Source organism: Bufo gargarizans, chromosome 10 (genome assembly GCF_014858855.1).
Source record: "Bufo gargarizans isolate SCDJY-AF-19 chromosome 10, ASM1485885v1, whole genome shotgun sequence".
Lineage (NCBI taxonomy): Eukaryota > Metazoa > Chordata > Amphibia > Anura > Bufonidae > Bufo > Bufo gargarizans.
Window position 1 is genome coordinate 130968783 of NC_058089.1, and position 15633 is coordinate 130984415.

General features: G+C 46.9%; 1 protein-coding gene across 7 annotated transcripts in view; it reads right to left on the reverse strand.

The window, feature by feature from the left end:
- GSE1 (Gse1 coiled-coil protein) overlaps positions 1-15633 on the reverse strand; it is a 110251-nt gene that overhangs the window by 8356 nt on the left and 86262 nt on the right. For 6 of the 7 annotated variants that reach the window (XM_044269739.1, XM_044269733.1, XM_044269737.1 and 3 more), the window contains 7 exons: positions 10983-11182; positions 8989-9167; positions 8006-8203; positions 7746-7928; positions 7264-7580; positions 6847-7174; positions 392-999 (listed from right to left, as the gene is read on the reverse strand). In XM_044269739.1, the coding sequence (XP_044125674.1) occupies positions 392-999; positions 6847-7174; positions 7264-7580; positions 7746-7928; positions 8006-8203; positions 8989-9167; positions 10983-11182 (2013 nt within the window). The remainder of the gene's footprint in view (positions 1-391; positions 1000-6846; positions 7175-7263; positions 7581-7745; positions 7929-8005; positions 8204-8988; positions 9168-10982; positions 11183-15633) is intronic. The other variant, XM_044269735.1, reaches the window with a different exon arrangement.

The following is a 15633-nucleotide window of genomic DNA, read 5'->3' on the forward strand; positions in this document are numbered from 1 at the left end:
GGACATCCCCCCCTTTATCATCAGCCAGTCTACAGCTGCCAGCTATTCACATCCTCTTCATACACATGCATACTGGGCATGGGCGAGCATGCATGTGTTCTCAATAAGAAAAGGGGAGAATCCTGCTGCCAGACATCTTGGGGTGACTTATCTGGCATGTTGATTGTATTTCCTTCCCCCCTGGCATCTGCTGCTGGGGGAATGTTGGGACACCCCAGTACACATTAGACGGTCGGCCAGTCCTGCTGGTGTATGGCCACCTTATCATATTCTGTAATTTATGCATTTGGCCCCCGTCTAAGCTCGGAGATCAGTGGTTGTATCGTGTCCTAGCATGCTAGAGCAGTGTACAGCAGCCTGTATTCTGCACACTGGGTGGATTGGGGCTCACCTTTCTCACGGGCCTCTTTCCGCCTCCTCTCTTCCAGATCCAGCTTACTGACCAGCCTGCGATGCTGCTGCAGAAACTCGTCGTATATATACATAGGGTCACGAGTCCTTGTAGGGGGAGGTCTGTGCGTCAAGTTCGGTTTGTGTAGGAGTGTGGTCTCTGCCATCTGGCCGGCCTGCTGGAGCGAACTCCTCTGCTGGTTTAGGAAGGACTGTGTTGACTTTTCAAGTTCAGCCAGAAAAGGGGCATGAGAATAAGCAGTGTGCTCCAGACAGGATTCCCGGATGGGTTGGTACTTCTCCGTCTGCTCCTTCCTCCGTGGCAGATCTTCCTCCTCGAGATGCTGCTTCTCAAAGCTGTATGGACGCTCCAATTTGACAGGGGCTAAGATTGGTCGGCTGTGTTCATAAATAGTAGCTGTGTGGTTATGGATGGAGGCAGGTTCCTGGCTACGACGCGACTCGGAGGGGGTGTCCATGAGCGACACAGGGTTCCAAAGTGAAGTGGGGACAGAATGCTGTGGGGGTTTGGGTGAAATGAGGGGTGGCGGGCCTCCGAAATGCTGCAGTGGCTCCCGAATGCTCCCTTCATTACGTGTCGGCAGAACCCTACATAAAGGGAAGAAGATATAGGACATGATGCCTCTAGGTGCAGTATATGATATAGAATATGATGCCTCTAGGTGCAGTATATGATATAGGACATGATACATCGAGGTGCAGTATATGATATAGAATATGATGCCTCTAGGTGCAGTATATGATATAGAACATGATGCCTCTAGGTGCAGTATATGATATATAACATGATACATCTAGGTGCAGTATATGATATAGGACATGATGCCTCTAGGTGCAGTATATGATATAGGACATGAGGCCTCTAGGTGCAGTATATGATACAGGACATGATGCCTCTAGGTGCAGTATATGATATAGAACATGATGCCTCTAGGTGCAGTATATGATATATAACATGATACATCTAGGTGCAGTATATGATATAGGACATGATGCCTCTAGGTGCAGTATATGATATAGGACATGAGGCATCTAGGTGCAGTATATGATATAGGACATGATGCCTCTAGGTGCAGTATATGATATAGAACATGATGCCTCTAGGTGCAGTATATGATATATAACATGATACAGCTAGGTGCAGTATATGATATATAACATGATGCCTCTAGGTGCAGTATATGATATAGGACATGATGCCTCTAGGTGCAGTATATGATATATAACATGATACAGCTAGGTGCAGTATATGATATAGGACATGATGCCTCTAGGTGCAGTATATGATATAGGACATGATGCCTCTAGGTGCAGTATATGATACAGGACATGATGCCTCTAGGTGCAGTATATGATATAGGACATGATGCCTCTAGGTGCAGTATATGATATATAACATGAGGCATCTAGGTGCAGTATATGATATATAACATGATGCCTCTAGGTGCAGTATATGATATATAACATGATGCCTCTAGGTGCAGTATATGATATATAACATGATGCCTCTAGGTGCAGTATATGATATAGGACATGATGCCTCTAGGTGCAGTATATGATATAGGACATGATGCCTCTAGGTGCAGTATATGATATAGGACATGATGCCTCTAGGTGCAGTATATGATATATAACATGATACAGCTAGGTGCAGTATATGATATATAACATGAGGCATCTAGGTGCAGTATATGATATAGAACATGATACATCTAGGTGCAGTATATGATATAGAACATGATGCCTCTAGGTGCAGTATATGATCTATAACATGAGGCCTCTAGGTGCAGTATATGATATAGGACATGATGCCTCTAGGTGCAGTATATGATATAGGACATGATGCCTCTAGGTGCAGTATATGATCTATAACATGATACAGCTAGGTGCAGTATATGATATATAACATGATGCCTCTAGGTGCAGTATATGATATAGGACATGATACATCGAGGTGCAGTATATGATATAGAATATGATGCCTCTAGGTGCAGTATATGATATATAACATGATACAGCTAGGTGCAGTATATGATATATAACATGATACATCTAGGTGCAGTATATGATATAGGACATGATGCCTCTAGGTGCAGTATATGATATAGGACATGAGGCCTCTAGGTGCAGTATATGATACAGGACATGATGCCTCTAGGTGCAGTATATGATATAGAACATGATGCCTCTAGGTGCAGTATATGATATATAACATGATACATCTAGGTGCAGTATATGATATAGGACATGATGCCTCTAGGTGCAGTATATGATATAGAACATGATGCCTCTAGGTGCAGTATATGATATATAACATGATACAGCTAGGTGCAGTATATGATATATAACATGATGCCTCTAGGTGCAGTATATGATATAGGACATGATGCCTCTAGGTGCAGTATATGATATATAACATGATACAGCTAGGTGCAGTATATGATATAGGACATGATGCCTCTAGGTGCAGTATATGATATATAACATGATACAGCTAGGTGCAGTATATGATATAGGACATGATGCATCTAGGTGCAGTATATGATATATAACATGATGCCTCTAGGTGCAGTATATGATATAGGACATGATGCCTCTAGGTGCAGTATATGATATAGGACATGATGCCTCTAGGTGCAGTATATGATACAGGACATGATGCCTCTAGGTGCAGTATATGATATAGTACATGATGCCTCTAGGTGCAGTATATGATATATAACATGAGGCATCTAGGTGCAGTATATGATATATAACATGATGCCTCTAGGTGCAGTATATGATATATAACATGATGCCTCTAGGTGCAGTATATGATATATAACATGATGCCTCTAGGTGCAGTATATGATATAGGACATGATGCCTCTAGGTGCAGTATATGATATAGGACATGATGCCTCTAGGTGCAGTATATGATATAGGACATGATGCCTCTAGGTGCAGTATATGATATATAACATGATACAGCTAGGTGCAGTATATGATATATAACATGATGCCTCTAGGTGCAGTATATGATATAGAACATGATGCCTCTAGGTGCAGTATATGATCTATAACATGAGGCCTCTAGGTGCAGTATATGATATAGGACATGATGCCTCTAGGTGCAGTATATGATATAGGACATGATGCCTCTAGGTGCAGTATATGATCTATAACATGATACAGCTAGGTGCAGTATATGATATATAACATGATGCCTCTAGGTGCAGTATATGATATAGAACATGATACATCTAGGTGCAGTATATGATCTATAACATGATGCCTCTAGGTGCAGTATATGATATATAACATGAGGCCTCTAAGTGCAGTATATGATATAGGACATGATGCCTCTAGGTGCAGTATATGATATATAACATGATACATCTAGGTGCAGTATATGATATAGAACATGATGCCTCTAGGTGCAGTATATGATATATAACATGATGCCTCTAGGTGCAGTATATGATCTATAACATGATGCATCTAGGTGCAGTATATATGATATATAACATGATGCCTCTAGGTGCAGTATATGATATAGGACATGATGCCTCTAGGTGCAGTATATGATATAGGACATGATGCCTCTAGGTGCAGTATATATGATATATAACATGATGCCTCTAGGTGCAGTATATGATATAGGACATGATACATCTAGCTGCAGTATAGATATAGGACATGATGCCTCTAGGTGCAGTATATGATATAGGACATGATGCCTCTAGGTGCAGTATATGATATAGAATATGATGCCTCTAGGTGCAGTATATGATATATAACATGATACAGCTAGGTGCAGTATATGATATAGAATATGATGCCTCTAGGTGCAGTATATGATATAGGACATGATGCCTCTAGGTGCAGTATATGATATAGGACATGAGGCATCTAGGTGCAGTATATGATATAGGACATGATGCCTCTAGGTGCAGTATATGATATATAACATGAGGCCTCTAGGTGCAGTATATGATATAGGACATGATGCCTCTAGGTGCAGTATATGATATAGGACATGATGCCTCTAGGTGCAGTATATGATATATAACATGATGCCTCTAGGTGCAGTATATGATATATAACATGATACATCTAGGTGCAGTATATGATATATAACATGATGCCTCTAGGTGCAGTATATGATATAGAACATGATGCCTCTAGGTGCAGTATATGATATATAACATGATACATCTAGGTGCAGTATATGATATAGAACATGAGGCATCTAGGTGCAGTATATGATATATAACATGATGCCTCTAGGTGCAGTATATGATATAGAACATGATGCCTCTAGGTGCAGTATATGATATAGAACATGAGGCATCTAGGTGCAGTATATGATATAGGACATGAGGCCTCTAGGTGCAGTATATGATATAGAACATGAGGCATCTAGGTGCAGTATATGATATATAACATGATGCCTCTAGGTGCAGTATATGATATAGAACATGATGCCTCTAGGTGCAGTATATGATATAGAACATGATACATCTAGGTGCAGTATATGATATATAACATGATACATCTAGGTGCAGTATATGATATATAACATGATGCCTCTAGGTGCAGTATATGATATATAACATGAGGCATCTAGGTGCAGTATATGATATAGGACATGATACATCTAGGTGCAGTATATGATATAGGACATGATACATCTAGGTGCAGTATATGATATAGGACATGAGGCATCTAGGTGCAGTATATGATATAGAACATGATGCCTCTAGGTGCAGTATATGATATATAACATGATACATCTAGGTGCAGTATATGATATAGAACATGAGGCCTCTAGGTGCAGTATATGATATAGGACATGATGCCTCTAGGTGCAGTATATGATATAGGACATGATGCCTCTAGGTGCAGTATATGATACAGGACATGATGCCTCTAGGTGCAGTATATGATATATAACATGATACATCTAGGTGCAGTATATGATATATAACATGAGGCCTCTAGGTGCAGTATATGATATAGGACATGATACATCTAGGTGCAGTATATGATATAGGACATGAGGCATCTAGGTGCAGTATATGATATATAACATGATACATCTAGGTGCAGTATATGATATATAACATGATGCCTCTAGGTGCAGTATATGATATATAACATGAGGCATCTAGGTGCAGTATATGATATAGAACATGAGGCATCTAGGTGCAGTATATGATATAGGACATGATACATCTAGGTGCAGTATATGATATAGGACATGATACATCTAGGTGCAGTATATGATATAGGACATGATGCCTCTAGGTGCAGTATATGATATATAACATGATGCCTCTAGGTGCAGTATATGATATAGAACATGATGCCTCTAGGTGCAGTATATGATCTATAACATGATGCCTCTAGGTGCAGTATATGATATAGGACATGATGCCTCTAGGTGCAGTATATGATATATAACATGATGCCTCTAGGTGCAGTATATGATATAGGACATGATGCCTCTAGGTGCAGTATATGATATAGGACATGATGCCTCTAGGTGCAGTATATGATATAGGACATGATGCCTCTAGGTGCAGTATATGATATATAACATGATGCATCTAGGTGCAGTATATGATATAGGACATGAGGCCTCTAGGTGCAGTATATGATATATAACATGATACAGCTAGGTGCAGTATATGATATAGGACATGATACATCTAGGTGCAGTATATGATATAGGACATGATACATCTAGGTGCAGTATATGATATAGGACATGAGGCATCTAGGTGCAGTATATGATATATAACATGATACATCTAGGTGCAGTATATGATATATAACATGATGCCTCTAGGTGCAGTATATGATATATAACATGAGGCATCTAGGTGCAGTATATGATATAGAACATGATGCCTCTAGGTGCAGTATATGATATAGAACATGATACATCTAGGTGCAGTATATGATATATAACATGATACATCTAGGTGCAGTATATGATATAGGACATGATACATCTAGGTGCAGTATATGATCTATAACATGATGCCTCTAGGTGCAGTATATGATATAGAACATGATGCCTCTAGGTGCAGTATATGATATAGGACATGATACATCTAGGTGCAGTATATGATATAGAACATGAGGCATCTAGGTGCAGTATATGATATAGAACATGATGCCTCTAGGTGCAGTATATGATATAGAACATGATGCCTCTAGGTGCAGTATATGATATAGGACATGATACATCTAGGTGCAGTATATGATATAGGACATGATACATCTAGGTGCAGTATATGATATAGGACATGAGGCATCTAGGTGCAGTATATGATATAGAACATGATGCCTCTAGGTGCAGTATATGATATAGAACATGAGGCATCTAGGTGCAGTATATGAGGTTTTACACATGGCAGTTGAGCACACACTGCACCCATGACCTACCTGAGGTTCTCTGGCCTCGGCTCAGCCTCTTGCGGATTGATCGGGCGCCCGGTAGCGTCCAGCTGCTGTTCTAGAACTTGCTGCCGAAACTCCGACACCTGGTACTGCCGATCTTCCTTCTCTTGCCGTAGACGTCTTTGCCGTGCTAACCACTTCTCCTCTTCTTGCGTCCTCTGAGCCAACATACTAGCCGCGGCGGCGCTGCTTGTTGGAGGGAAAACCGTATGGTTGGAGATCAGACTGGGCACAGAATGGTGCGTGCTGGGAGGTTGGTGCATTTGGTGTTGGACTGGCTTTGGAGTCTGTACAGACTGTTCTTTCAGCTTTTCTGTAAAAGGCAAACAAACCATAAACTTATAAAGAAGAGAACACGATCATATCTGGTCTAGGACCTGACGGAGAGATGATGACAATTACCCGGTCTGGTTGGCGCAGGCTGTTCGGTTGGCTTCACCCGCTCTTCTTGGTGCATTCGGAGGGGGTGAACCTCGGCCTCTGCCAGATACTGGCTCTCCATGCTTTTAATGAGACTGGCCTCCTTCTCTCTTGTGCGCTCTCTCTGCCGCTCTAGTTCTCGCTCCCTTTCTCTCTCCTTCTCCCTTTCCATCTCTTTCTTCTCCCGCTCTCTCTCTCGTTCCCGTTCTTTCTCCCGTTCACGGTCAGCTTCTCTTTCTTTCTCGCGCTCCCGTTCTCTTTCCCGTTCTCGCTGCCTCAACTCTTCATCCATTTGAAGTCTATGAATGCAAATAAAATACAGAACAGTCATTTAACAGCAAGGACTTCGACCTGCCCTGGAGTCCAGAAGTAAGGAGCTGGAGCACGGCTGCATCTATATGTGTAGCCTAAACCTAGATGCACTAAGACACAAGACTGTGACCAGACGCACAGATTCCCATTACCTCTCCGCTGTAAGGCGCTCGGACTGCAGCGCAGACAGTGACGAATGGGCCAGATCTGCAGGGTATCTGACTCCGGACAAGTGCAGGTGCATGGCTGAAGGGTGAAGAGGTGGGAGCGATCCGGGGTTGTGGAGGGGGTAGAAGGGGGACCTCAGTGCAGATAAGCAGTAGGAATCCTCCATCCTGTAAGGACAAAACAAGGGGCCATTAGCGCTCATTAGCAGAAAGCTGACAGCCACTCTCCAACCAAGTCTCCTTACCTGAATGCCGGGTGAGTGAAGGTGTGGTGCGCCAAGTAGCTGTTGTGATAATAGGCCGCTGCCGCAGTGGGGTCCAGTCCGAGGTGGGGCAGCGATGGCATGCGGAGGTCCTCAGCCGTGTGGTATGGACGGAAACTGCGCAAGTATTCCTCAGTAACTGTGCTCGGAGGGACCACATGATGGACCTGACGCTGCAGGCTGGAGAAAGGTGGAAACCATTCATTACTGAACATTACTTTACAAACCAGTCAGACTCCAGACCGCGCTGGTCAACCACCCGCTGTTCTGTGCGTCAATATGGTGTCCAGAGCGAGCTGTAAGGCCGACCAGACACTGCATAGCAAAGCCCAACTCAGAGGAGAGCTACCAGATTTAATACATAAATTGTCTTGTGGCATTTTCTGACAATTTAAAGCGGTACCCCACTTCTGATATTTATGGCGAATCACCAAGTGCAGTTGCTTAGCCGTTTCTGCGACATCCGAGAAATATAGACAGGCGCAGTTGCTTATACACTGGGGGGAAGGGGGTGCTTTTACCAGAACTGGTCCAAAGTATACTGACTTGGGCTACTTTCACACTAGTGTTTTGTGCGGATCCGTTTGGCTCAGTTTCGTCAGACGGACACCACAACGCTGCAGGCGGCCTCCAGAGCGGAATGGAGACTGATCGGAGGCGAACTGATGCATTCTGAGCGGATCCTTTTCTATTCAGAACGCATTAGAATGCAAACTGATCGGTTTTGGACCCATTGTGAGAGCCCTGAACGGATCTTACAAACGGAAAGCCAAAACGCCAGTGTGAGAGTAGCCTTAGTTGCCCAATCAGGTTAATCCTTTCATCCTCCAAAGTAGCGCATAAAAATGAAAGGTGGCGTCTGATTGGCAGCGCTCCTCATCTTGTGAGCTTTGCCGCAGCAGGTCCCGGCAGAGCCCAATCCCTTTAGAGAATATTAACAATCCAATTTGCTTTCCGTAACTCACTTTAAGGGTTGGAAGCGGGAATCCTGAACGACAGAGCTTGGCGGGATGGCAAAGGCATATGTGCTTCCCAGCAGGTGTGCGGGTACGGAAGGGGCGCCCGTCTTCTCAGAGGACAGCTGGGATTCTGCAATCAACCGCTCTCTGCTGATGCTGTTTGCCCGAGACGAGTTGTCAGACTGCTGTGAAGAGAGCACATCGGTCACAGAACAGAAAGGGGCCACAACAGCACTCTTCCAAACTCCAGAGCTACCATCACAGTTCTGCTGGTTGTCGTTGGAGACAGTCAGCAAAGATCAGGCTCAGTTTCTACATGGAGAGCCAGGTGTAACCATGACCCTTCCCAGAATGCAAATCCCCATAGCAAGCTGTGTGCAGACACTGAACAATCAGGAAATGCTGACAGAGCTCTGAAGCTTGCAGAATAGCGAGTGCAGCTCTGGCTGCAGCACATGATCAGTATCGTTAAGTAATATACTATATTTACAGTGACTCTGCAGTAATTATATATTCTACATGTAAAATACATAGGTCGTAACTGGAGCCGTAATAGAACCGTGAAAGTAGAGAAAGCGAGTCGTTTTAATTTGTGCCATAATTCAGCACGTTCCATTGTTGCAGAACTAAAGGCTAACCCCGGGCCAGACGGCTCTCTCGGGCCCCTTTAGAAGGATGGATGGTTTGTAATGGGCCGAGGAACGAGGCGGCAGCGCAGCAGAGATCTGCGTGTTTGCTGATCTGGTAAAAATGCAAGAAAATGTCAGAGAGGATGAGTAGCCGAGAGCCGGATGAGTAGCCGAGAGCCCGACTGCTATCCTGGGCGGCATCATCCTTTACCTCGGCCACACACATGCATCTGCTGCCGGAGGAAAGGAGAGATTGTGCAATTGTGTTTTTACAGGTCAAGTGTCTGCATCTGGAAGGAAAATATTGCTGTCAAAAGGTATCGCTGCTGCCATACGGCCACCGCGCGAGCCGCCACACGTGTGCGCTCACAGCAATGAACAAACCGGGGCCTCCGACAAAAATTTATTTACTAAGCTGGAAGAAGCCGGGTTCATTGAGCCGCAGAGAGCGAGAGACTCCCTGGGAATTCATCCTCTCCTCCACCAGACACATCAGCCATAATTAATTGAAAGAGATGGGGCCCCGTTGATTGGAATTCTTAATGAGCAGCAACATCTGTTCACTTTTCAGGCTCTTGTGTGCAGCGAGCTCCCCTGCCTCCTGAACATTCGCCCTCCTCTGAACTGTGCCCTGCCCCCGGCCATCCGGCATTGGAGGGAGGTCAGAGGGACATGATCACAACAACAATGGGGGCGCAGCCCACCGCCCGCTCGCTGTACGCATAGATTAACGGATGCCAGCCAAGGTTAGATGGCATCAAAGACTGCGCCGGATCCGTACAGGAGCAGAATTTGCATCAAAAAGAGTAAAGCAGTCTTTCAAGCCTCTCACTTTTTGTAAATCTCTTTCTCTAATCTGCCGATGATTGGTAAAGCTATATACCTGTATATACTGTACATCCTGGGCGAGGTAGATGGCACCGCAATCACTGCCACAGGGGCATTATACAGCAACAGGGGCCCCACAGTCTGTGAACTGGTTACAATGACCAGAGTGTCCCCCACATCCGATCTGACGGGGGCTGCACTTTACTAGGCCGGGGACACGTTACCCTTTGGCCGATGGTCGGGTACGAGCGATCATCTCCCCGACCCCTTGTCATCATGTCGCCAGCTTCAAAGACTGAGATTTGCTGCCGACAATAATGGATGCGCCCAAACCCTGCATCATGATCTGTCAGGCACTTGCAGAAAAACGCCACTAAAAATACTTGTGAAAGTAGCCTTAAAGGTGTTTTCACGGTGAGATGGGACTATGCTCCAGCGGGCGGGCTGGAGATCTGCTGCTTCCGTAATCCCGGAATTTAAGATTATTTTGGGCTTCTTGACAGTTTAGCGGAAATGTAATTTGTATGGTAGAGCTGAGATTACCTGACGCGCTTCACTCCTCCACACTCCGTTCACGGTTTTAGTTGGTGCAATGGTGACCACCGGTGGGGTGTTGGGCACAGTGTGGCCTGCTGGGGGGACTATGATGGGCCCCATTGGACCCCTTTTGGGTGTGCTGGCAGGAGAACTGTGATTTGTAGCCGGTGATGAAACTGGGGAAGACTCGCTGCTTATCGATGATCCTGCAAGAGACAAAAGAGAAGACTTATTATCACTCCTAAGACGGTGGTGAAGCTGCTCCTACACTTCTTCTGATCTACCCTGAAGCTTCTTCTAGATTTCTGCATAAGTTTGATTTGTTCTTTATCCACTTTTAGGACGTTTGTAAAAATGTATGCAGAAATATAGAAAATTGTGAAGGGTTCACAAACTTTCAAGCCGCGCTTTACATCGACCGAACACATTCAATGTGTATAGGGATTCCCCACTCTCCCATGGGGGTAGGTAGAGATCGGGCCGATGGGCTTTCATCTGCCCGATCTGTTTTAGAGGCGTCTGGCAGTGGCTTTCTCCTCATGCACTAGATATGCATGCTCCCGCAGGCTGAGCATGCACATTAATGGGAGGATCGGGAGACATTCAGCGACTGCTTCAGAAATACTTGTTACCAGATGACTATTATGGGCCCTCCAGGGCCCCGTGTGTCTGATATCATCCATGCAGGTGTGACTGCACACAACCATCATTAGCAGGTAAACCTCATGGACACCGTCCTATACGTTTTACAGTGGGGGTGACGGTTGTGACCTCCCAGCACAGGACTGTGGCATAGCGGGAGCCGTAATGGTTTCACAGTGGCCATCAATCACAGGGGGACGCAGGATCTGCACACAGCCAGGATGGGATGTGTGCAACTCTAAATAGTTCCCCTTATGGTTCTGAGAAATACTGTGTTGTAATCCGTGTATCATCATCTATAGACAAGTAGAGGAAATGATGGCCTCGAACGCGTGGGAAGCCGGATGATTACAAGGCGATTGTGGGAGCCTTTTATATAGAAGGTGTAAGCTACTGGAGTACACGGGTCCCTGCATTAAGCGCTAACTGCTCGCTGCTCGATTACCTATCTGTAAAGAGGACGTCCTGTCAGTAAACGTATTAATTTACTCATTGCCATGCCACGCACAAACACAGTCTGGCGCCGCCTGGTGTCCATTTACGTACACAGTCTGGCGCCGCCTGGTGTCCATTTACGTACACAGTCTGGCGCCGCCTGGTGTCCATTTACGTACACGGCCTGGCGCCGCCCGGTGTCCATTTACGTACACAGTCTGGCGCCGCCTGGTGTCCATTTACGTACACAGTCTGGCGCCGCCTGGTGTCCATTTACGTACACAGTCTGGCGCCGCCTGGTGTCCATTTACGTACACAGTCTGGCGCCGCCTGGTGTCCATTTACGTACACAGTCTGGCGCTGCCTGGTGTCCATTTACGTACACAGCCTGGCTCCGCCTGGTGTCCATTTACGTACACAGCCTGGCGCCGCCTGGTGTCCATTTACGTACACAGCCTGGCTCCGCCTGGTGTCCATTTACGTACACAGTCTGGCTCCGCCTGGTGTCCATTTACGTACACAGTCTGGCTCCGCCTGGTGTCCATTTACGTACACAGTCTGGCTCCGCCTGGTGTCCATTTACGTACACAGTCTGGCGCCCCCTGGTGTCCATTTACGTACACAGTCTGGCGCCCCCTGGTGTCCATTTATGTACACAGTCTGGCGCCGCCTGGTGTCCATTTATGTACACAGTCTGGCACCCCCTGGTGTCCATTTACGCACACGGCCTGGCGCCGCCTGGTCAGCATAATGGATGCAATAGATAAACAAGTGAACTGAGCCGCCATTAGATGGCTGGATGAGCTGCCATTAGATGGCTGGATGAGCTGCCATGGGGTAAATGGGGGTGCACAGATGATTAAATTGCTCTGCGGTAACCATTTACATACTGATATTCTTCTAGGGTGCAACCAATTCTCATCTTTCTCATCTGTTAAAGGGACATTCCTAACTGAGGGTGGGACGTGCCATATCAGATAGTTGTGGGTCCCAGAGGTAGGACCCATCTCCAGAATGGGGCCCCGGAGTGAAGGGAGCGCTCGCCTCACATGCACCACCAGCCTCCTCCATTCACTGCTGCTAGCTCGGGAAGTTCATAGCAGTGAACGCGGAGGACGCTGCGCTTGCACAGTTCACTCTCCATCCACTTTGGGGCCCAGGTCATATCCTAGCAATATGCCATAAATGCCCCAAGAGGCAAAGCCCTTTAAGACTGTGCTAAAATAAAACCTCTCTCTTCTGAGGAATGGAGTCATCTGTTTACACCAGTGGCGTACACCGAGAAGTAAGGGCCCCGTAGCAAGGATCAGACCGGGCCCCCCACAGGACAGACGGGTTTCCGCATAAAGGCCTTCCAATCACCCTTCAGCCATTTTGCCACTGCCTCATTTACTAAAAGTTGTAGAGTCCTGGCCAAGTGTTCACCTCCAGTAGATGATCCCAACTAAGACCGGGCCCCCTCTTGCTCTGGGCCCCATAGCAGTCGCCTGGTCTGCCGCTATGGTAGTTACGCCCCATTCCGCTGACCCCCCTATACTCAGCTTGGCCGAGCATGCATGTGTCCAGAATGGGGAGAAAGTCACTGCTCGACGCCTCGGCTTATCGCCCCAAGATCAAAAGGATCAGGCCGCTAAAATCTAACGTCCCGTTCCTGGGGAGGGCCCATTAAAATCGCCTGGTTCGTCCAGTAGGTATGGCCGGCGTCCAGGACTGAGGAGACGGTTCGCCCCTAGCAGCAGAGGACCAGGCGGCTGTGCCACGTGCACACAGGGCCCTCAATCAATGATGTGCTGACCTGGCGGCCACATCTGCGCCATTAGCCGAAGCAGCAGCCGCTAGGAGCCATTCCCAAGATGCTGGAATAGGGAGGATGGTTTTCTCAGAAACCTCTTCCCATTAGCCTGCAGATGTGAACAGGGGAGGAAGGGGCTGCCTATTACAGGCCAGCGCAGCTGATAAGGTTCACAGCGGCTATTGAAGCGAATCTTGTTAACGGAAGGCCAGGAACAATTAGGGATGTAATTCTTTCTGAGCTGGGGAGCTGTCCCCGACCCTTCAGAATCAATAGCTTCCCAACAAGTCAGGCAATTAACGGCGCGGCAGCTCCGAGCAGCGCAGCCTCCAGCTCTGCTGTGCAGCTTTACACAGGGCGGCAGCGTGATCATTGTAATTAACTGCTGGCATTCTACGAGGACTCGCTCAATAAAATTAATTGGGATTAGAGTTGAAAAGTCCTAGCGTGGCGATGTCACCTTTATTGTCTGCCCCCTGCTTTCCACTTCATGATGCCATTTTATCTGTCCACCCCAGTGAAGGTGTGCAATTAACAACTCTGCAACCAGTCCACCCAGCAGCAAATAGCCTGTGGTGACAGCCCCGACACGGGGGGAGGGGGAGGCCTGCTTGAAATCTAGGATGCAAGTGCCTCCAGACAGCACAGCAAGCAGAGGGGCATGCCCCCCGAATCACTACTGGAGGTACAAACGTATTAATGGCAGCCGTTAAGATGACGCTTTCATGAAAAGGCTGTAAATGAGTTTGGATTCGGTCATCGCGGTGCCATAGGCCGGCTGCTATCATTATAGGGCTGCGACCGCATGGCGTGGCCCAGCTGAACAGTGTGGTCCTCAGTTTGAGTAGGGCCCTGTACGGCTGCGCAGTACCCAACCATCGCACGGCTGTGCCATAACACGACCGCGCTGTGTGGTCATACGCCAATGCCACAGAATTAAAACATCCAATACAATCCTGCCTAAAGGGTTATCGAAAGTCGCCACACATATAGGAAGAACCAGACACAAAGAGGCGGCCAGAATACACACAAAGGATGAATCTGTCTCTGCGGGAAGGGAACAAATGGGTTATTGAAGGGGTCCAGAAGGAACACAAAGGCCTATTCTACGGGGCTGCCCTCCTCTGTGACACAGCCACGACTCCCAGTTCCTCGGCTTCTGCTCAGGTCGTGCTCCCAGTAACCAGAATGAAATGCTGAGCCAAATGGTGTTCCCTGAAGTCACCGACCCGATCGCGTATGGACTGACGGATTACACGTTACGACGCATACGAGGTCGCTGTGGAAATGAAGATCACGACGTTCACTAGTCTGGATCACTACAAGGCTATGCTCAAACATGGCGGAACTGCTGTAGATCTCTACAGAGGACCTCGGGCCCGTTTCACACTTGCGGTACAGCTTACCGGATCTCTCTACATTCCAACCACATCGCTGCCTGGCCTCTATCACTATAATGGGGACCGGCGGAGACCCGGTCACAACCCGGCAAATATGCCAAGATGGGCCGGACGAATGCCGATGCGTTCCTTGCCATGTTTGCCGGGTTGTGGCCAGATCTCCACCGGTCCCCATTATAGTGAATGAGGCCAGTGGGCGTCAGGTAGCATCGGGCAGTGGCGGATCCAGACGTCTCCGTCAGGCTGCTCCCCTGCCGGAACTGCCTGCAGAGGTGTGTGTGAAACTCGCCTTAGGGTTATGTTCACACCTGATAAAAACCCCATTCACATGGCACTGTTAGAAACTGGGTAGTCTTGTTCGCAGCGAGTTGGGGGAGGGGAGCATCTT